General features: G+C 43.0%; 2 protein-coding genes across 3 annotated transcripts in view; both read right to left on the bottom strand.

Annotated features, from left to right (window-relative positions):
• Nucleotides 1-6,425: 6,425 nt before the first annotated feature.
• BLOC1S4 (biogenesis of lysosomal organelles complex 1 subunit 4) lies at nucleotides 6,426-10,335 on the bottom strand. The gene is made up of 5 exons (XM_072328945.1): nucleotides 10,091-10,335; nucleotides 9,927-9,998; nucleotides 9,613-9,714; nucleotides 9,071-9,205; nucleotides 6,426-7,380 (listed from the first exon to the last, which is right to left on the bottom strand). Exons 1-5 carry the CDS (start codon nucleotides 10,322-10,324, stop codon nucleotides 7,285-7,287), a joined length of 639 nt encoding a protein of 212 aa, XP_072185046.1. The 5' UTR covers nucleotides 10,325-10,335; the 3' UTR covers nucleotides 6,426-7,284.
• A 165-nt stretch (nucleotides 10,336-10,500) lies between these two features.
• Nucleotides 10,501-22,888, bottom strand: part of PARD6G (par-6 family cell polarity regulator gamma) — a 56,778-nt gene continuing 44,390 nt past the window's right edge. Inside the window, exon 3 of one of the 2 annotated variants that reach the window (XM_072328734.1) lies at nucleotides 10,501-13,304. In XM_072328734.1, coding sequence (XP_072184835.1) covers nucleotides 12,445-13,304 — 860 coding nt within the window. In that variant the 3' untranslated portion in view covers nucleotides 10,501-12,444. The remainder of the gene's footprint in view (nucleotides 13,305-22,888) is intronic. The other variant, XM_072328735.1, reaches the window with a different exon arrangement.

Raw genomic sequence — 22,888 nt, 5'->3', positions numbered from 1 at the left:
TATGGTTAAAATAACCTGCAGGAGGTATTAGTAACATGCAGCAGAGGATCCTTTGGGTTCAACAGGATCTGTGCTGATGGTTTACTTTTGTGTGTAGACCTTACTTCAGTCTCTGAAGGGTGGTTAGGCTGCCTTCATGTTATATCTGAATATACCACGCTAACATGACAGAAATTAACCAGTACTTCAGCTGCTGGGCATGGGCACTGGGCTGCTGGGCACACTTTGAAGTTTTTAACTTCAGAAGCGCCGCACCTCTCCAAATAATAAGGAGATCTCCAAATTACTCAGTTACCTCCTACTTCCTTCTTTTTTTCATCACAAAAAATCATCTGGGCTTAATACTTCCCATTCTTTTTTATGATACTCTTCAAGGACCAAAGGTTGTACATGGTTTTGTGCCAAGTCCACTGGCTCAGCCCCACCCTTGGCATGTGCACAGCTCTCCCCGTGGGATGCATATGCAGCAACCACTGAAGCTCCTCCATCTACTAGTGTGCCAGGAGACATTAGAATTGTAGAACAGAAAGATTCAGGTTGGAAAAGACCACTAAGACCATCTGGTCTGACCCCTAAAGCCATCCCCCTCATGCCCGCTGACCACATCCCTCAGTGCCACATCCACCCAGCTCCTGAACACCTCCAGGGATGGTGACCCCACCACCTCCCTGAGCAGCCTGTGCCACTGCAGCACCACTCTGTATGAGAAGGAAGTTTTCCTAATATCCAACCTGAACCTCCTCTGGTGCAACTTGAGGCCATTGCCTCTCATCTTAAGAGGACCAAAGCAGGGAACAAGGGATGGGGAAGGGCAAGTTTTAACTATCTACAGCCAACCTCTGGAGGCCGAGTTCCACAACAAGAAAAAAAAGAAGAGGAATAAAACTGATTTACTTCTAAAAAAAAACCCCAAACAAATAGCAGGAGCAGGTAAGGAGGATAACATCTGTGCACCAACGTACTACTTTGAGATTGCTTCACTTGCAACGCTGCAACACATGCTGAGTTCATATCATTATCTGATAGCTGATCTGATCACTAAGAAGAGGAGCAGGGTAAGCGATCACCAGGTGGAGGAGGAAACCACAGGGTGTGAGATCAAACAGCCTCACAACTGCATGACACTTCCCACAGCTGGTAGCAAGCCTGGGCAGGATAAAGAGGTCAGAGAAGGTAAAGATGAGAAACTTGTTCACTTCCTCTACCATGAGAGCTGGCTGTCACTGGCTACACAGCGTGAAGAGCTGAATGTGGTACTGACAGTGTATTTTGTAATGAGGTGATAGCAGCTGTTTTATTTGTAGGAGTTAGCAAACTGTGGGCCCATGTGAACCCTTGCCTCTAAAAAAGCTCTCCTACATCTGAAGTGCTGGGTAGTCTTACCTCTAGGATTTACATCAACACTCAGTAACTATCCTGTACCACTCTACGGCCTTGACAAACAATACAGCTGAATTCAATTTTGCATAGCTGGGCGTTGCTGGGATTTAAAATTTTCATTTCCTCATAGTTGACTGTTATATTTTATTCCATTCATGTTTTAGATCTTAATAACATTCAGCTAGTAGAAGCAACAGCCCCATATCACCTTAAGTGATGCTGACACCACTGAATAAAGATCTTCAAAAGTTGGTAGAAGTGCCTGCATGTGATTCTCATAGAATCATAGAATATCCTGAGTTGGAAGGGACCCTCAAGGACCACCGAGTCCAACTCCTGGCTCCATATGGCACTATCCAAAAAAGCAGACCTTACGTCTGAGAGCGTTGTCCGCACACTTTGTGAATTCCAGCAGGACTGATGCCATGACCACTTCCTTGTCGAGCCTGTTATGGTGCCCAGCCAAGCTGCTGGTGAAGAACTTTTTTCCTGGTATCTAATCTTACAGATCTTTTGTTGTGGGAATACAAGGAAAGCTGTTCAGAGCAGCAGCTGTGGAGCAAGATAAACAGCATGAGAAACAAGGACACCTCTGGAAGGAGAAGAAGGGTCTCACAGCTCTGATTGGATATGTGCCTGCATGGACAGTTGAAAAGTGTTTGTATAATGCTTTGTTGACATGTAAAGGTGGTTGGGAAAGTTGAAAGGGCGGATGGGAAAGTTAGAAAACAAAAACTTGTGAAGGTATATAAGGGATGTGAGAACTTGTAATAAATGATTTGGATCGTCCACATCTGAGTCCGTGCCTCAAACACTGCATTTTGTATCTTGGAAAGCAGGGTGTCTCCATTCTGATACAATCCCAGATTAACTAGAGGAAAAACTGATGCTTTTTCTGATCAGGAAACACAGAAATCAAAATCACAGCCTGGAGGTGAAAAGGATCAGTACAGGTTAATTGCAGTGACTCCTCAGAGACTAGAAAGCAGTGTAAGTTCAGATACAAGAGAAAAAAAAATAAAAAAAGGAAGTGTGGAGCGGAACTTCTTTAGCATTTTAAGGTGAACTGGTGAAGTTTCCAGACTAAAAAGTAGTGCTGACATTATTAGATGGCAATTTGGAGCAAGCCTGTACTCCAAGAATGCAATCAAGCCTTTGGAAATAAAGACAATGATTAAATAAAAGCCAATGCTAGGGAAACTTGGAGAAAAAATGTGGAAATACTGCTGTGCAAAAGAGTGTAGCCCAAGTGCTGCTTTCTTTAGAGGCCCGGCACCCTCCCAGCGCAAGTACAAATCCAGTCAGATCAAGGCAGTGAAATGCCCACTTCAGCCATTCAAAAGAATGACGTGGCACAACCTCCGTAAGAAGTGTCACTTCCCACCTTGGGGGATACTGAGGGTCCTTCCACTGCAAACTGCCATGCAGAAAGTCACAGAGTCCTCCTGCTGTCCAAGAGCAGAGCTTATCCTTGGGGAGGGAGATAAAAAGGGGTTAAAGTGAAGAGGGGGTGGGGATGACACCCCGGAAGAGCTTTTGGCACACAGAATGTTCTGAGGAGTTCAGAAGGAAGAGGGTTTCTTGTCAGTGCTACAAAGTGTTCTAACTTCCTCCTCCAAAGCTGAGGTCACAGTGCCTGAAGGTTGCTTTATGGGCTTTGTGCTTCGTCACTGTGCTTTGAGCTGCATTGAACTGAACGCATTTTTAGGACAGCTGCTCTGTGTCTGCGATGAGGAAAGTCCAGTGACAGCCCAGGTGAGCACAAATACACGTAGGAATCAGATGGCTTGGACTCCCATAACAAGTCAATTACTTGTGAATGAGATCACACAATTATGATGGGTCCTGAAAATCTCAGTTTAAATGTTCAGAAGCAGACAAGAAAGCACATACAGCACTTCCTCATCTCTAAAATGATAGAGAAGAAGTGAAAAAAAGACCAGAGAAGGGCAACAAAGGCCATGAGAGCTTCATACACAACACCACCAAAATAGGCTTCTTCAGCTAAGGGAATAGATAAGGAAAAGAGAAGTTACAGACATCTACAAGATCAAGAATGTAGATGGGTACTGACAGTTGACTGTGTCCTCCACTACAGGACAGGAGGATACTGAAACAATTGTTAAGTAGATATAGATATGTATGGGATGCAACCACGATGCCAAAAGCCTACACAGGTCTCAGAGAATGGAAACAAATGTAGATAAGAAAGTCACTGAAAACTACTGAATACACAGAAATCACATTTAGTTTAGGAAATCCCTGAGCTGAAAGTAGTTGAAAGCTAGGAGTACTACCAGAAGTTATCACCTTCAAGGAGGGGGAGGTGGAGCAGGATGCCCAAGACTATGGCAGGAAGCACATTTTCCCTGTGAGGATGACCAAGCATTGGCAAAGGCTACTCAGAGACTGTGGAATCTCCTCCTTGGAGACCTTCACATGCTGTCTGGCTGTGGGCCTAGGCACTCTGCTCTGGCTGACCCTGTTGGAGCAGGGCTGAGACCTGATGGACCTGTCAACTTCAGCCAAGCTGTGATTCGGTGACCTGTTGTCTCCACAGACAGGAGAATCCACAGCCTCTTTGTCAGTGTCTGATCAGGTCTTGCATCTGTTCCCTCCTGTCACTCCTCCACTACCTCCTCCCCAGCGGCTTTCCTTTACATCAGGCTCTTCAATTTCCCTGCAGGAATTTCATTTCCTTATTAATGACCCATTCGGTTCCTCAAATGTATGTTCTAGCACCACCAAGTCTTCACTCACCATGCAACTTCGGTTCAGTCCTTCTCCATAACAATGCACATCACCCATGTGGGACTATGGCTGCACCAGCAAGTGGTTAATCACAGCAAGGCCAGATTTGCAGTGAGAAACCTGATGCTTGTGCTACACGCTTCGGTGAGGTTCACCTTGAACAGCCTGGCTTGAGGCTGGTATGAGGAAGAAACACCCAGCAGCAGTTGTTACAGGCTGGATAAAGCTCTGGAGTGGCTCCCTGGCTAAATCTGATCCATACCCAATGGTGGAAGGTGACAAGTGCCAGACTGGACCACTATCTAGTCCTACTTCCCCTGGCCTCCATCTGCTGCCAAATCTGCCACCTCCTAAGGTCGCCCCCATTCATTCAGCAAAGCTCTAATGAGTTTGCAGCTGCGCTGTTCCCCCACTACACAGCATCCACACCACAGCCCATTTTCTCACCGCATTCCTGCTCTGTGCTCTCCTTCCCTTGACTACAGCAACCCAACTAAGACCAGGAAAAGCCAAGTTAACAACTCCAGAAGGAAAACCCAACACAAGCTGTACTTTCCCTCCACCTACTGCTCCCTCTCTTTCATACTGACTCACGTTCAGAGGATTTCAGGCGCCCATTGCTGCTACCGCAAGCTGTTTTACAGTTGTAGTATTTCATTACTCATTTTAATATATTGGTTGCAATGCTTAATTTGAATAGTACTTACAGTTTCTTATTGCAAAATCATCATACTTACTAGTATGTTTGTGAGTGGATATCTGCAAACAAGAAGAAAACACCCCAAACCTCCCAGCTGGGCGGGGGCTGGAGGCTGTGCCACCACCCCTATGCTGTACTACCACCCACTGGCTTCAGGCTGAATTAGCAGCAGCGCTGACATCGCTTGTGCTCGGCTGCTGCAGTACAGCCTACCAGTCACCCAACTTCTCATTCCTCTCTGCATTTCTGTAAGCCTGTGGATGCCAGCAGCTGGAGGCTTCTCATACCTGATGTTCAGCTGCCGGTTGAAGAGATCACCAGCTACGATAACATTATCTTCATCCACAGCCAAACCCAGAAGGAATTTGGGTTTTCCAGAGCTTCTGTCAGGGAATATGAGAAATCCTTGGTAGCTGAATGCAGTTTTTTCTTTGCTCCACAGATGTAGTTATCTGGATTTTCCCTCTAATTCTTATAAGTGTTCTCACACGTGATCGCTCTCTAAATCTCAAGATGGAAGTCTTTGGGAACAGTTCCTGTAAGTGACAGAATCCAAGTTAAGCTTGCTACCCACTTCTTAGCACTTAAACTACTTAAGACTGCAGGTTCTTGTCAGTAGAAGTAATGAACTGCCCAGTTCAGATAACATCAGTGCAACCTAACAAATCCTCAAACCTTAAAATGCAGTTTGTCATTTGGTTGGATAAATCATCATACCTGCTTCTTTTCATGTCAGTAATGTGTATCCTCCTATTATTTCCCTAGGTTTTATGGCATCTTCAAGTAGCCTAGCATTTGGATGTGTAGGTCCAAAGGTAACTAATTGCAAGTAGCAGCCTATCTGTCCATTTCAGGCATAGCTTATCAGGTAAGTATGTATTTAGCTAAGACACTTTGCGTTTTTCTCCAAGAGCTATGGAAAATAAGGAGATCTAAGATTCAGTCCATCCTTCCTCTCATGTAAATACAGCTTTTATTATATATAAACATGTTGCTTGCATTATGCAAATATAATCCTGGGTTGGTGGTTTTTTTATGCTATTCCTGCTTGGTGAGACTCAGTGGGAACAAGGAAACAGCCAAGGTAGCACTTAGCAGCTCACTTGAGCGTATCACTTGCCTGTGATACGGGATTACACATTTTAGACTCCCTCTGTTCAATTTCAGGTAATCGTCTTGCATTAAAGCTTCTTTTGGAGCCTAATGACTTGGACTTCACAAGCTTCACAATTTTTAGGTAACGGCACCTCAGATGTTCAGACTCAGAATCTGGTCTCAGCTGCTGCTGGGAGACAAGACCGCATGGTTTTGAAAGCCGTATCTATTAACATACAACCCTCACTCTACAACTGCTTACCTTTTTCTTTGCTTGCAACATAAAACCAACAAGAATGATGTACTTTCCTGATGTATGTCTTATTCCTCTGAATTTTGTCTATCTGCAGTGAGTTCTTACAGCAATAAAACAGCAGTAAAATTGATTTTCAAGAGGAGTAACAACTGCTAGATATTATAGGAAGCTGTAGGCAAAAAGGTTCTCAGCAGTAACCACGCAGTTCAGTATTGTGAGGTGAAACGCAATACTTCAGGTGTTATATAAGCCACTCGTTTATTGATAATTTACTCACATTCCAGGCAGCAAAGACAGTCCAGACAGCATTCGGTCAGGTGAAGTGTCCAATACAGGCTCAGCCTAAAGATGGCTCTGCCTCAACTTACATCCCTTTTCTTTCTGACAGCAGATCATATATATATGCCCACCTGGTTATACATCACATGATAACAATGTTGCAATAATCAGAAGCTCTGGTCACAGCGACCTGATGACCATCAGGAGGGGCAGGATGTTTACATCATGAGCTTGGACTACACTGCCCAAACCAAGTCATGTCCTCGACTCCTCACCAATCTTCCCAGTCCTCCCCTGGCCACCTGCACATCCTGAGGTGGTGCAATTCTCCACACGGACTGCAGGGACCAAGTTCCAAAGCTTACCGTGATTTTATGCATAGAGCTTTTCTTTCACCCCAGTATGTTTCAATAAAAAAAGAACAAACAAAAGTAACAGCCTCGTGGTACAGCAGCCCTGATTTAAGTGTTAAAAGAGATGCAGTATAAAAGTATGTTTCCTATTATTTCTCTTAAAAAAAAAAACAAACACAAAAAGAACAACAACAAAAAAAACAAGCCCCAAACCCTAATGAAGGAAGGTTTTAAAGTTCCTTCCTCATTATAAACTGAAAATATACACTGTGTTTTTGGAAGACTTTTCAAATAACATACCCAAAAAGAGATAACCTGAAAACGCTGCCTGTAGGAAGACAGTGGCAATCAGAATGGCAATACGCCATTAATAACACTAAGAAATGCAGCTATTTTGAGGCTGTCATTTCTTTTGTTTACTTGGCTTGTCCTGTTTTGGCTGATTCACACCAACTCCAAAACCAAAATCGTCAATAAGGTGCTTCATTAGGACATGGAAAATAGTCTTCAGTCTTGAAGAGGACAGGAGGCTCATAGGCAGTCTGCTGTCGTGAGGAAGACGATTTCTGCAAAGCAGATTAAAGTTTAGTTTTTGCTTACATAAAAAAATCAAGTTTCAGAATAAAACCTACAGAACTAAAACAGAAAACAAAAGGAGTTTTAAAGACATATTCCCTCACTGAGGTGAACTTTAAATTGCAGCTCAGATGGATCTGACTCATTCTTCGTGTTACTTTGACTTTTGCCCTTTTAACACTAAAACAAACTCAGTCTTGAAAAGTGTAAAGCACGCCAGCCTTTGCAGGAGCCAAATGGGAAATGGCCAACTCACGGTAACCTCCCTCCTTTTGCTCCACAAACCTTTACCTTTCCTCATCCAGCCTTCTGACTTCTCCTCAGCTGCTTCCTTTGAGTTGACCTTAGCCTGTATTCTCACTTGTTTAGTTAAAACAGTCCTCTTTATAGAAACAAACCTAGCAGATGTTTCTTTCAGGTTCGCTGCTCCTGCTGAGCTTCTTCATCAAGCATATATTAGAATATACATACTATGAACTACTGTTAAAACAATACGGTAGTGAACTGGGAAAGAGTTGTTATGCTGCTTTTCAGAACAAGTGTCCACATTCATTTTAAATATTCACTATACATCATGTAATTATTGTCATTCTGGGTTGTTTACTATAACAAACAGCTCAAGCAAACTACAGCAAGGACCACTACTGACTATTCTGACAGCCTTCTTGTATGTAAATAATGCTGCATGGCAACACAGAGCCAGGCTACATTTTCTACATACGGCCTATATTTAAAATGTGTTTAACTTTACAGTGCCACTGATTTCCCTGAAATGAACTCTGTTTTGCCATCCTTACGTCACCTTTTGAGAGTGCCTACATCCTTAGCGACATTAGAAGTCTTACAGTAGCATACTTTACATTGTCTGGTAATCACAAGGGAAGAAGCTGGGACAAAATCTGAAAGTGAGACTACAGATACACAGCTTATGAAATACAAAACATACCCCTCATGTAAAGAAACAGACACACTTAGATGGGAAGAGAGTGAAGGGACCTGACTTCAGTTTTTTGTAGGAAAACACGTACCAAGAGCTACAGTGAAAACCACGACATTGGTACAGCATTCTTTTCTAAAGGGCTGAAATATAGCATGAGTTTTAAACAAAAGGCACGGGGAGAAATCTCTACATGCATCTCTTCAGCGGTCACATCTCCCTCTGCCTCTGAACAAGCCAACTTTATTTAAACATTCTCACTAGTACAAGATAGAGACTTGGGCCAGTATGGGATGAATATAGGAAAGGATAAAGGAAAGACTGGGTGCTGAGAAAGTGCAGAGAGAAGCACTTAAACATGGTATACATTACATTATAGCAGACGGTGACAAGAAGTTTAAGGTGTTCATACTGGGGCCTTTCTATCTGCTTTGCATACTGTCAGAGATCAGGGATGCTTCAATACAGGCTTGCTCATTATACATTCTTATTGGGCCCTTCACGTTCCCTGCTTCGTATACTCACTTTCCCTGGAGCATAACTCAAAACCTTATCAGAACTTGCGAGATTTTTTGGGTCTTTTTTGGATTAAGACTGAGAACTCTGCAAATGCATCAATAAAATAGACGAGGCCGATGTTGAAATTCATTTCTGCGTGTAACAAACTTACTATTCATTATTCCAGGCGACCACTGATAAGCAGAGAAACTAAGCCGGACTCAGGAGAACTGAAGCATACTTACGTTACGGAAGGACGGTATGCTGATCGTGTGCAAGAGCTTCTTGAATGTGCTTGGAAAAGCTCCAAGGTCTGTTTCTGCCTTTACAACCCGTTCTTCCATTCCTGCCACGTGGTTTGCGACCATCTTCACAAAAGCCTACGGGAAGAGAAGAAAAAGAACAAAGCAAGGCAAGTTTTTCACTAATACATTAAAACAGGGTTTGTATTACACAAGAGCAGTGAAAGAAAGTATCGTTAATAAAACAAAAAGTAGAAAACTGCTCATGCTCTATTTCCTTTCCATCCGTGAGTCCAATTCATTGCCGCAAATCACTTATGAGATACTCAAGACTGCAAAAACAGGTCACATCTAACGAAACAATCAGTCTGAACCTTCTCATCTACTTTTGAAGAAACTAATTTAGGTTTCATAGCATCATAGAATGGCCTGGGTTGAAAAGGACCACAATGATCACATAGTTTCAACCCCCAATATATCAATGACCGACACGGGGGGGGGGCCTTTTGAGAACGGGAACACAGGCAGAGGATGCCATCACATACCTCCAGCTTGTCGATTCTCCTGTATATCTGCCTCATCTCTGTGGCTTTGGTGTAAATTTCAGGTATGCTCTCATTGACAACTTGGGACGAATCGCTTCGAATCTATAAAGAGGGCGCGTTGAAGAGATAACACAGAAACTGATGAATGGAGCCAAGTGTTAAATACTAGATTTCATTCGTGAAACTACAGCTATGTTCCCATTAAGCGGATTACAACAAAGGGATTAAAATACTCGGGACAAAGAAACACAAACAGCCCCAAACCCCAAGGTTAAAAGCAGTAAGTTGGATAACGCTCGGTACCTCCCACATACCATGTCCAGCATCCCCACAAACTCATCCACTCTGGTCAGCAGCTCTTCCAGGCTCTTCTCTAAGCTTTCCACCTGCAAAACGCGTTTAAGTGCTTTCAGGATGCACAAAGTCCAAGCGCAGATCGTTGCGCACAACTGAGGGGCAGCCCGCCCGCGCCGCTCACCTGCTCGCTGAAGGCGCTACGCTCGACCAGCAGGTACGTGCTATAAGCGGCGGCGGTTGCTCTGAGAGACGCGTCCAGCGCGTCCCCTTCCTCGTCCTCCTGCCCTCCCAGCCCGGAGGCGTTGCTGTGGCTCTGCGAGACGTTCCCGCTGTCCCGGCCGGAGCACTCACCCCCCGCTTCGGCCCCCGGAGCCGCCATACCGCCGCCCGGCCCCCTGTCAGGCGGCGCCTCCATCACGTGAGCGGAGCGTCGGCGCAGGCGCGGTGCCGCCGGGATGGATGGGGCCGGGCCTCACGCCCCGCCCCGCGGCCATCGGGGGCGGGCCCCGGTCCTCCCAGCTCCCCGCAGGCCTAAAGACCCTTCGGAAGTACCGTGTCCTTCGGGATAAGGGAAAGGATGCAGCGCAGAAGCAAGCTTAGTGCACATTTTATTGCAGACAGGTCACAATGCCATCAGTTAGATAAGGCAAAACGAGTAACCTTCAGCCAGGCAAAACAGCTCATTCAAAGGCGGCGTAACAAAACCCTCCTGATAAGATGGTCTGACTGACTGAAGCACATCCAGCTACTCAGTTTTTTTTACTGCACCAGTATAATCAGATTTTTATTATTATTATTTTTAATGAAAACCTTTGGTAAAGTACAAACATGTATTTAAGACATAGGATCAATGTGCTATTCTTACCGTGCTGGGAAAAATAAGTACAGCTCTATAACTGCTGTGACACCTAGAAGAGGTTCAATTAAAGAGATGTTTTAAAATAAACTTTTAAAGCAAACCTAAAAGAAACATACTAAGTTCAATGTCCCAAACATTACGATGAGCAGAAGACCGGTTGTTCCACAGGCATTCTAAATCAGCAATAATTAATTAGTCCACGTATCCTTTGTCCAGCCGTTACAGATTCCAAAATGGAATGTAATATTAATTTTTGTTTTCAAACCAAGACTTCTGAATTTCCATATTCATACAATAGTTAAGAAATGTCTATTCCACCATATATAAAAAAAAAACAAAACACCTTTAATGTACTACAAAGTTAAAAACAAAAAGAGAACGACAAGCTAAAAGTAGAAAAATACAATGCAAAACATATTTTGCTCCTTATGCTGATTGAGATGTAACAAAATACTTTAGATTTGACCACTTCCATCAATTCATGGCATTTCTGAAGCGAACAATTATCGACCCAGCAGTCACTGGTTACCCCTTAACTAGCATCCAGTAGGGTTGTCTGGCCATCGCCAACATCCAGCATACTTTAAGTTTCTAGAAGTGTAGACATAAAGCTTTATGATTACCAGAAGAGTTCAAAAACAATAGAACTATTCTAAGTTAGGTTTGACAGACAGTCAGCATCCCTCCTTTGTACGGTAATTGGCCAAACTTCTTCTAAGGAAGGACCCTGAGGATTTAGGCTGCCCTAAACATACAGCAAGAGCCTATCTTAGTGGGGAAGGAGACAGTCCTAGCCACTCTTCCATTTCTTTTCGCATGTAATGTATCCCTAGAATTAACACGAACCTTGATACTGAAAAAGCAGAGATGATGAGAAGATTTGGAAAAGAGGTATTATCTAATAAATATCAAAAGCAATACGTTTTATGCATAATGAACAGTTTTAAGCTCTCGTTGGTAGGATTTTGTTCTCCCGTACTGCACAAATCCGTGTCGTGGGCAGACCTGCCTCTGACCAGCAGGTGGTGCTGATCTCAAAGCAATAACATCATCCTCTGACCTCCCCACCCTACGCTTTAAAAAACACATCTTTTTTCATTTGGGAAATGTATTTGCAGCATCTCCCTACCATTGTTACCACCAGGGCAGGAAACTACTTCTACAGAGCTTGTCTGGTTTAGACATAACACTGCGTATGTGGTATAAACAAATCAGTGGAAGGTCTGTATGTAATGCTATCGAGAAGAGCTCTTTTAAAACTTGTATTAGAGGAAAAACAGATTCCACTTCAAATAGACATCTGTTATTACTATTAAAACCTAATTCATATACATGCGTGTATAAATACATCCACCCATGCATTCAAACCCAAGCATGTAGCGCTGCCAGTGGTAACTTGTAAAACTCCTTAGATTTATACAACCTACAACTAATTTGCCTTCTCACTTTAGGACTGAGATATAAACCAGCTTTTACACTCTGGCATTCTCCTGGACAATTCTGCAGTGCATGACAAGTCTTCTGCCTAACTCCAGATGCCACGTTTCCTAGACAGCAACAATGTTCTGCACTTGTGAGGTCTATGAGAGTATCAGCTCTGTTTTGCGCATAGTAAGTTCTAAGAGTCAGTTGACCCCATTGGCACTTAAGACTGAAAAGAGTTGCAGGAATTGCTACTAAAGTGTAATGACTGTCCCGTCCTCCTCAATTCCTCCCCGAGGAATAACCAGGCTGTGTCGGGGATCAGTTTTTAAGGAACTGAGTAATTTGTGGATGCTGCCGTTGCTTTCTCGGCCAGAGTTGTTGTTGAGCACCAGGTCCCTTTGAAGTCTGTGGCTAAGGCTGCTGCCATTGATTCGAGAGAGGCTACTGGAAGTAAGGCTGTGCAGTTTGGGAATGTGCTGTGGCTCCAGACCGCCCTCGATGACAATGTCAGCCTCTTCGTCACTCTCCATTTCATCAGGGTGGAAGTTCTGCAGTACGTGGGATGTAGGCAAGCTGTGGTGACTAGCGGTGCTGTCTGTAGACTGGCCAGAGCTGCCAGACATCCTACTGCTCCGAATAATATTGTTCCTCTGGTTCGCTGGCTTGACCGTGATAATAAGGTTATGGCTGTTGGCAATCATCATGTCTGTGACTTGGTCGAGAGTCTTTCCTGCTACTTCAATGCCGTTAACTTCCAGGACTTCATCATTTACAGCCAACAAGCCCGTGCTCTCCGCTAAGCCTCCAGGAACCATACGAGAGATGAAGATACCAGGTACTTTTTCCAGTCCGTGAGGAGTAACCCTTACGCTGGTGCCATCGCGTATGTAAAATCCTAAAGGTTTCTCACACCCGTGTCGATACAGCCTCACTCTCCTGTGTGTTTCAGGAAGAATGTCCACATCGATTATGGAAGACACAGGCCTAAAGTCGTGAGGCATGCTAATATTAATGTGAGGACGCCGGCGGAGGTTGTCGTTGCGGAGCGTCACCAGAGCCTTCTTCTTCCTTGACAGTGTGTTGGTCCCAAAATTACTGTAGTCCACTTCATCTGAAAGATAAAACATACCACTGTTACCAATTATTCAAACTGCAGGGAGTTTTCCCTCCTAACTCTGGTTCAGTGAAGCTGTACTCCTAATAATACCTAATAATATGGAAGAAATTGAATTCTTCTGCTTACCCTAACCTTTGTTTCAGTTTAAGTCCATCAACACATCATTCAGAATGAATTAGCTGTTTCCAATGCCTTATCCATATTTCTTCCACATTTTGAGGAAGGAGACTTCTGATTCTGTACTCTTGTATGCAATGCAACTACTTGCAGCTGCAAGCCCGATATACCTTCTTATATGAGACCATATTTTCAGAGTTAGATAGTAACTTTATACATGTCACATGGGGAAAAATGTGTACACAATTCCTAATCTAAAAGACTGAATGAAAGAATATTTTAATATCCATCACAGCATTAACTGACAGCAGACCTCAAGCACGAACGCAAAAGCAGGCTATGAGAGAGTAGCTGGATGCGTATTTTTAGCCTAGACTTTTTCACTGAGGGATTTACGCTAATACGCATCTATCAGGGCTGCACTCTTCTCTTTGGACTATTTTAATTTCTGAAGAATTTGACAGCAACAGAGAATGCTGAAGTGTCAAATTCCAAAGTATTTACTTATTTATTTATTATATTTATTTCCACAAGATATAAGCAGAACACAAGAGGGGAGAGAGAAACTGCCCTGTTGCACAGTCCATAGGCTGAGGAGCACAGAACACACATGGGCTTGCACAAACCCTCCCACCTTAAGAAAAACCCAGAGGCAAGCATCCTTTGTCAGATCTACTGCAGAAGTTGAAATATTTTGGTCTCTGTTAGTGTATTCCATGTATCTCCAGGGCACATGCAAAGTGATCTAGTTTAAACTAGCTGAACTATATGCAAATGCCCGCTGACACATTATACCATATAAGAAACTCATTTCATGCTTCACAAAAAATACCTAAATAATCGTGAATTATCTAGTGTAAAAAAAATGTGCCATTGCAGTTCACATTAAAAATACTGTGCATATTTTAAACATGAAGCACATCCTAACTGGAAAAGCATTTCACCAGGGGTTTAAACACGCTAACACTATTCGGATAAAAACCAACTGACTTTCAGTTTACTGTTGAAGATGAGCAGTAGAATACTGAAGGACAATTAGTTTACCGAAGTGTGGTGACGCTTTTGCTCTTGTAAGTTAACCCTGCATAACAACACTTGAGGCAGCAAAATAATATCCCTAGTCAAAAAAAGTGAAAAAAAGCATGCTAGGAAAACAAGCTTTTAATCATGTTTTTATTTCTTGCAAGCTCTCATTTTCAAGTCAGCATTCAAGGTATATCACCAGAGCCGCCTTCTTCCTTGACAGTATATCTAAGGGGCATGAGGTTACACAATTCTGAAAGAACGATACAAGTGCTAGACTGCAACCTGATAACCCAGCTTGCTTTGAGCAGGGTGTTAGATTAGCCAGTCACCCAAGGTTCCTTTGGCCTAAATCATTCTCCAATCCTACAGTAGTCCTTTGGGCTGGAAACATAATTTAAAGGCTGCAGAAAGACCATCCCTGCATACTCCTGTGACTTATCTGCATTGGCTATATCAACACTGAAGACATCACAAGGTCTATAGGTCATTCTGAATGAAAGGCTTCTTGGATGAGTTTGCAGTCCTCAGCATCACGCTCACATCTGCTCTCAGGTTGTTCAGAGCTCTACCAACTGCTTATGCCCGGCTGTGGTCCAATAAAGGGTTCACATACCAGTAAAAGCACAACGTACTGGGAGTCCTTAGGATTAGCGAGACAGAAAAAGCTCTCAGCTTCTCAGAAGTGCACTCATTGCCCAGACAATGACTGCGTGAGGAGGACAACTCCTCATCTCCATGGGCATTCAGGAGTACCAATTCTTTCAAATTGAAGAGCCACCCAAAGCCAGGCATTAGTCCTACTCCCCCACCAACAGGATAGCTATCTGCATTCAGCTAGAGGTGGAGCCCAGATTAAGGTGGATGGATGATTGATTTTGAAGGCTAGCAACAAGCTTCTTTTTTCTTAAGAAGCAAGGGCCCACATAAGTTTTCTTTCAATTCAACACCACGACCTCCAACACTGTGCCCTACCCACTCTCACAATCCACTGACAAGTTCCTGCGTAAGGGCTATGAAAACCATTTAGAACTTCAGTTCTAAATCTGAATCCCCTTCTCTCTTGAAATATATAGCACGGTACCTTGAAAACCAAGGCAAACTTTAAGCCAGATTTTAAGATGAAGTTAAAATTACATACAAGCTTGTGTTTGAGACTGTCTTTTGTACCACTGGAAATCTAAACTCAAACCAAAAGCTGCATGTCATTAAGACTCAGAAGATCAGTCTAGTGACTGCAGTTCACTACGCTGCAGGTAAAATGAAACACATGCCCCAGTCATCCCTCTCTCTGCTGACAGTACCCAGGTAGCTTTTCTCTGCCCCTCTGTATATGATTACTAAGACTGAATGAGTAAGACTGGCTTACAAGCATTTTACCAGATCAGATGATTTCCTGTCAAGAGTTTTCTCCCCCTTAAAATAGCAAGAACAACCTGGAGTTAGTTCTCACAACATTCAAGCTTGTCTCAATTAACGTCACAGTTAAATCAGAGATGCACAATGGCCCACATGACACGTACAGGTGGGACACGTCTGAAGTAGCTTCTTTTGGCTGAACAAAGAAGGACAAAAAAAGTCCTTATTTTGCTTTTATGACCTCCTTGCCTGTTCTGAGCACACTAATCTGTCTCCTTAGATGGCTGCCAGCATTCCTGACCTCTGAGCAACTTCCAAACAACCACCTCCGCTAATAAGAAAGAGCCCACTTTGCCACAAAAATGCACATTTTCCTCCAAACATGAACCAGGCAGAAGGGGAGATGACAAGCTGCACAGCCTACGCTGTGTTGGATTATTGACCATTTCTTAAATGCAAGTATTTCAGGGTTGGAAAAGGTTAAAAAATGAAGTCGGTGCCCTGTTGACTGGGTTTGTTTTTATGACAGCATCAGGCATCAGTGTTTGATTCTGATCCTCAATGGGATCACATCTGAGAAAGATGAAGACCCAACTTTAAAAGGTAAAGCTGTTAAAACCTATTGCAGGCTGGAGAAAGGGATTTCACTTGGAGAGCTTTTAAGGAAAAAGAAAACACCACACAATTAACTATTTTCTTGAAGAAGTTCAAGTATGAAATACAAATTCCCTGACAATACAGGGATTATTGCATTGCTTGTATTCAAGACGACCTGCTAGAACAAAACAGCTTCCCACGCTATTCCAAGCTTCTACTTTTGCAGCAGGAATAAAGCCAGGTATCCATACGGAAAGTTTAACATCAGTTGTTGCTGGGACAGCAGAAAGTCAATCTCAAGAAGAATTTCCTTCCTCACCAGAACTGGGAGAAGTCAGCCAACATCACCACCTTTTAGCAGCTACAGGGTGGTCAAACAGTGGCCTGTTACCCCTTTCCAGTTATGAACTGTTCAGGTGGTATGTGTGTCAGACCAGAATGAAAACTATCTATCATTGCATAATTTACAACAACACACTTTGAATGAAGGTCAGTTACTGGGTTTTGAATTTCTTCACCATGCAGGATTCCAAGCAAGAATGCTGTTTTAGCTAACAAAACTGACTGTGCCTGAATCCTGATCCCAAGGAAGACAAGTAAGCGGTATATAAACCAGACAGAGCTTGTATTTCACGTCTCTCCTGCTGCAATATCAAGTCCTCCTTTTGCAGAATGAAGTCTACATAAATCTGTATGCATACTGGCAGGACAAGTGCCATCGAGTGACACATCCAAGCAATACTTAATGTCTTGTATTTTACAGTGTGTCGTGTTTTTCCATGTCTTGAATGTGGTCAGAGTGAAATGTGATGCACAGATGACAAGAGAACTAACTTTTAGGTGCTGAGTACGGCCTCTATTCTTTACAATGTGACAGACCACACTGAACATTCTCCTGTACAAAATACAGTGCGATTCCAGACACAGATATGCTGTGAACTGGATAATCATGCATAACCACTGAACTCTGGAAGGCTTAGATCTCAATTTTACTAGAGCCCATTACCTTCAATAGGAAGCAAATTATCTTGTTCACCTTTTCCTACAGAAAGAAAAAACCCACCACAGCTGGGAAAGGAATCATCAGCTCTCCAGTTCTGCCTTTCATGTAAGGACAGCCCCCTGAAAAGCTCCATTAATTTTTTCCTGTAGGCACTGAATGTTACAGCACCAATCCTTCACACAAAATACACTTTCCAGAACATTTTGCTATCCGGCAGTGACTTACGTAAAACATTAAGTACTTTGGATGGCTGCATCCTTCCTGTTAATGTTTGTGACATTTTTATTTATTTATTTATTTATTTTGTCCATCTCCTTTCTTTGAAATAGTTGTCACTATCTACCTGCCCATTGGAACCTTTCTGTTAGGGAATATGTGTGCTACAGCTCTCTTCATATAGAAATACACTTGTGGTAAATTTTCTTTATGCCAGTGTTTTCTCGCTTCAATTGGTAGAACTACCTCTACTTGTCCAGCAGCAGTAAAACCAATAAAGGAGGTTTTTGCTTTCAAGTATGGATATTTTACTACAAGAATTGCTTTTAAAACACATCTACAAAATTACAGATGCCCACATCTTTGAGGTATTTACTCCTCCAACAATTCTGTTGTCAACCCATGACTTACAGAATATATCATATCTTCCCGGTTGCCATCACGAATCCTATTCCGAAGTCACAGACTACACCACAGCACAGCATATTTACAGAGCTATCTATAAGGGTAAGAAAACTGCTCAGAGCATCTGGTCGTAGCCAAAAGAGTATTGTATTTCTTTAATTTACATGAAGGAAGAAATTATAGACCTTCTGAAAAAGCCACCAGGAGCACCACTCCCATTGCTTGGACAGCTGCTTTTCATAGGAGCTGCCTGCCAGATGAAATACCAAAGCTTAGCCAGATAAGATTGTATAAACAAGCTGAATTCCACAGAGAAGCAGACTGCCAGGCTCCTATAGGAACAGTTCACTTCAGACTCAGCTTTTTCACTGTACATACACTCATGGCTTATTATTTCCTCTGGGAACTGTGGAACATTAGTTGACAGCTCTGGAAAGTACTTCAAAGACAAAATTACTTCCACTACGGAGAGCAGCACTTCAGGCAGCTTGGGAAGGAGGCCAATGAGTCATTAATAGTGAAGGGTAACCCCTCAATCCAACAGATCTCTATTACCGAACATTCAAATTTGCAGCCGTCATAAAACTATTTCAAGGGAACATGTCATAGTTAACCCTTCTGCCTTTCCACATCCCTGCTATAGACGCTGTCTGTGCTTTATATGAGTTGTATTCGGTGTCTATTTTCTCAGACCAAAGTCTGCCACGTTTGTGAAAGCAATCAGACAACAAATAAGCTGGCAGTCTCTCATTGGTGACCTGCACGCTGACCACATGCAAAGGGATTTAAAGAGGAAACAGATACAAAATGAACTATGGCTCAGGGAGGCAGGTGTCCTGTACCAATATCACTCATCAAGGAGCATTTAATGGGGAAAAAATAAGGCTATCTAAATGCTAACGTAGCATTCCACATTACAGGAATATTAAAATCATCTATCTGCTGCCAGCAACGTCCGGAATACTGATCCAAAACAAACACAGAAGGTAGAGCAGCTGTAGAAGCTACTCCATGACAAGGTCAAGTAACACACTCAAGGTGCACAGGCACACACGCTTAACTCCTTTCTTCCATCACATTGCCACATCAGTTCCTTCTGATACAACCTCATCAGCCTTTGGAAGACTACCTAAGCATTATGGCTTAGATATGACATTCAGTGGGGCTTCTGAAGCACCAAAACCAAACAGGACAAGCTCAAACTAACATGAGAGCGGGTTATTTTCCACTGTCTTAATTCTCAATTCATTTGTTTCCAAAGTGATTCTTTCCCCTCACTTTTTGTAAGCTGTAAACACAGTGACACTTTTGAAAACAAATTTCACCAAGTAACTGAGAAATAAAACCTGAGAACACCACCCTACTCTAGCCTAAACCCTATTAAACCCACTGTTCTTTGAGAGGCAACCTCCTACAGTGATTCAATATTAAAAAGGTAAATTCCCACTTAGACACCTCCCTATCTAGCAAGCACTCATTATCTGATTAGGATTAAAATCAAAGGAATACAAATGCATGTCTCTACTCTCGACATGTTTATCAACTCAAAATATTCTGCTCTCTTTCAAGACAGTGAACATTATTTTGTTCCTTAGCCTCGCATGTTACAGCACGCCAAAGTATAATTGCATTAGGTGCAGGCTCTCTTTGCAGTGGCAGACACGCATAACAGATATTTCAAGGCTACCAGCATCAAGAATGGGGACAGTCACTCTGGAATTCAATTAGCAGCCTCCTGCACTTCTCTCTACTTGTCATCAGAGGCCACTGTTCCCTTGCTGAACCTCTTCCCTGCTCCCTTCTTTATGCTGGAATAGCTGTGCTGCTCCAAAGAAGTAGAAGCTCTTGCTTGACCTGCAGGTTTGCTCTGAGATACACAAGGCTTCAGGAGGAAGAGGATGCTACCAAATGTAAGCAAGCATCCAGGCCCAAAGTGATCCTCACCTCACACAGCCCCCCTTAGCTGGCCAAAAAGCAACTCACATTCTTTGTTTTATAGTGAAGTTGTGGGCTCTTGCTTGTTTGAGAGGCTTTTCAGTTGTTTTGCCAAGTCTGCTGTCATTATATCTGAGGTAGGTTCTCCTTAGATAATACCTTTATCTCTACCAGAATGGTTTTTGTTTGGGTTTCTTTCTCTCCCTGGGGCAACACTGCCAAGACAATCTTCATTTAAAGGAAAAAGATTATCAAGGTCCTCTTCCTATTTAATTTTCATGCACAATGACCCCTCTCTCCCTTTGCTTCCTTGCACAAACCACATTATGCCAAGGATACAATATTGCAGCAATTGAAAGCCGCAGGTTTTGAGTTTTGGCTTAATCATTTTATTTAACTCATTTTCTGACCTGCAACGAAGACTTGGGACTTCTTCAGTTCCAGCAAAAGATCAGGCCGTTATTGTTGTTGATTACTTGCTCCCCATACATTGGCAAAGGAAATATATTTTATTTCCAAAATAAAATGCCTACAGCCAACGCAAAGCAAAAAATAACCAAGCAAAAATGAAGAGGCCAAGCTAAAGTAACTTCTACCAAACTAAGAAGACAACAGAATCCACTGCTTTAAAAGATTCTTACTGCCTGAGTACTGAATGTGACTGCTTCCCACTCAGTACCCAAAAAAATAGTTACTTTTGCACCCGTTTGAAGTTTGGAAGATAAGAAAGGTAAACAAGAGACTGACCCACTGAGCAAATCTGGGAGAATACCCTTCTATTTGTCATAGCTATGATACTTGAAAAAACACAAAGTAACGAAAAAGAATCATCTAAGGGTCACATTCATACAAAACATACATCAGACAAGAAGAAAAAAAGAAATCTCACAGGAGCCTCTGAAGAAACTGCAAATGAAGCTTGGAAAGGCACCATGGTAGGGAGCATAAAATAAAGGCAGTCTGTAGGTCCAATGAGGAGCTGCAATACTGAACCTGGTCAGAATACCACACTGAAGACACAGACCCTAATAAACAGAACCTTTCCCTAATTTCAGGAATAGCTTTACCATCAGTGAAGACCACCTCTGGGCTCTGCTGAACAGGAGGCAGAGGAGAGACACTGGGCAGACAGGATCCGTGTCACTCTGCAGCTTGTCCAAGGGAAACAAGATGTAGCGTGCTCTTAGGCTCTCCCTCATGCTGCTTTCTGCCACCTGCCATGGTGCTCTATGCATCCCAGAGTCATCTTCCTTTCATGGCTCCAGGCAAAACTGACAGCATTGTCTATTATTCCCATATGCAGGTAACAGCTAATCAAGTTTCTGCAGCACATTTAACTTGTTTTCCTGTTTGGAAGGAAAAGACATCTGGGGACATCACCTTTGGAGGCAGTGTACCTACAGACCTTCCTGGTGTCTGTGGCTCAGCTACTAAGTTCACTGGGTTTCATCTCCTTCCCTGCCCCACTATGACTCTTGCCTACCTAAGATGAAGTAGACAAAAAAGACAAAACCCCACCATAATGCCAGAACAAGCTCCTTTTAGAAGACTGAAACAGCTCACAACCACAGCAGCGTGGTCATTCAACTGTTGCAAACATGAGATCTGTGAAATACAAGGGTGCTATCAAGAAGAATTACTGCAGTATAGAAAACAGTGTCTTTCTCATGCATTCTTTTGCTGACTAACACCTTATTCATCCCAGGCTAGTACGGACAGGCATGCTAGGAAGCACCTTCTTCTTATACTTCTGAATTCCCATAAAAAATAACTGGAAATAAAAAACAAATCAGTACCCAAACTGTGGAGAGAAACTGATATTTCATGAAGATTTAAGACTTGAAGGAAAAAATGGCACTCTCTTCTACACTCATTGTCCTGGATGAGCCTAAAAAGTCACTACCTCATTTTATCAGAGAAGGGTAAGTTTTCACACAGTTTAAATTCTTCTATGACTCATTTTCTCTCCCTAAAAAAAAGAAGCAAAAGGACACCATCATGTTTTTATAGCTTAACTGTCAAGATGTGTTAATACCACATACACTCAGTACTGGAGGGGAGGCAGGAAAAGCACGTACATTGCTTTACAAAGCACTTTGCTGGTTCCTGCCTCCAAGTCATCAGATCGTAAACACAATCCAGATTCTGCCTCTTATCATGGAATTAAAAAGGTTTCAAAACAAGCGTGGCACAAGACATTTATTACAGCACTTGCCTGTCGAGTCACGACCTCTGAACACCCTGCAGGTCAGCCAGCAGGCCGCGTGCTCCCTGCCTGCCCAGCTTGGGCCTCCAAGGCAATGCCCTCCTGGCCTTGCCTCTGGGGCACCTCAAAGTACTGCTGGTATGAAGCAAAGAGCTGCAAACATGTTTTGTTTTTAACACGGAGGAGAAGCATAGTCAAGAATTTAGCTGTTACAACTGGAATATTGTTTGTAACATCTGATGACCCCATACTGTTGTTCTAGCATCTCTCCCCTTCAGAAGAATAGGTCTACTTGTCCTACAGAAGAAAGTATTTGCTACTGCTGCAAAGAGAGCCAGTCCAGGCCATCCTCTTGGTACCGAGTATCACTTCTGAAGCTGACCAGCCAGCTGCTGAAGTGTGAAGGCCCTCAGCCCCAGACCACAGAACTGCTAAAACAAAACAGCCTTAGGAACAAGAGGTCCTCCCCTCTTCATGTAGGGAGTGACCCGGAGGTACCCAGAGCTGCAACCCCCCTTGCCACAGGCAGGGTTGCCAACCACAGTATATAGCTTGCATATCTTTTTCAGCTGAAGGCAAAATAAATTTGGTACTTTTAAAGTTTTACCAACTGTCTGCTTAAAGGATGAGGGAAATTCCAGCAGAAGGACCATGGAGTTCTTTACTGAATGATTGCTCCAGTATTATTTTTACAACACTGTATTCCTTCCTCTGTAA

This window comes from Excalfactoria chinensis, chromosome 2 (assembly GCF_039878825.1).
Source record: "Excalfactoria chinensis isolate bCotChi1 chromosome 2, bCotChi1.hap2, whole genome shotgun sequence".
In the NCBI taxonomy this organism is placed as follows: Eukaryota; Metazoa; Chordata; class Aves; order Galliformes; family Phasianidae; genus Excalfactoria; species Excalfactoria chinensis.
This window is presented reverse-complemented; position numbering and strand designations above follow the sequence as displayed.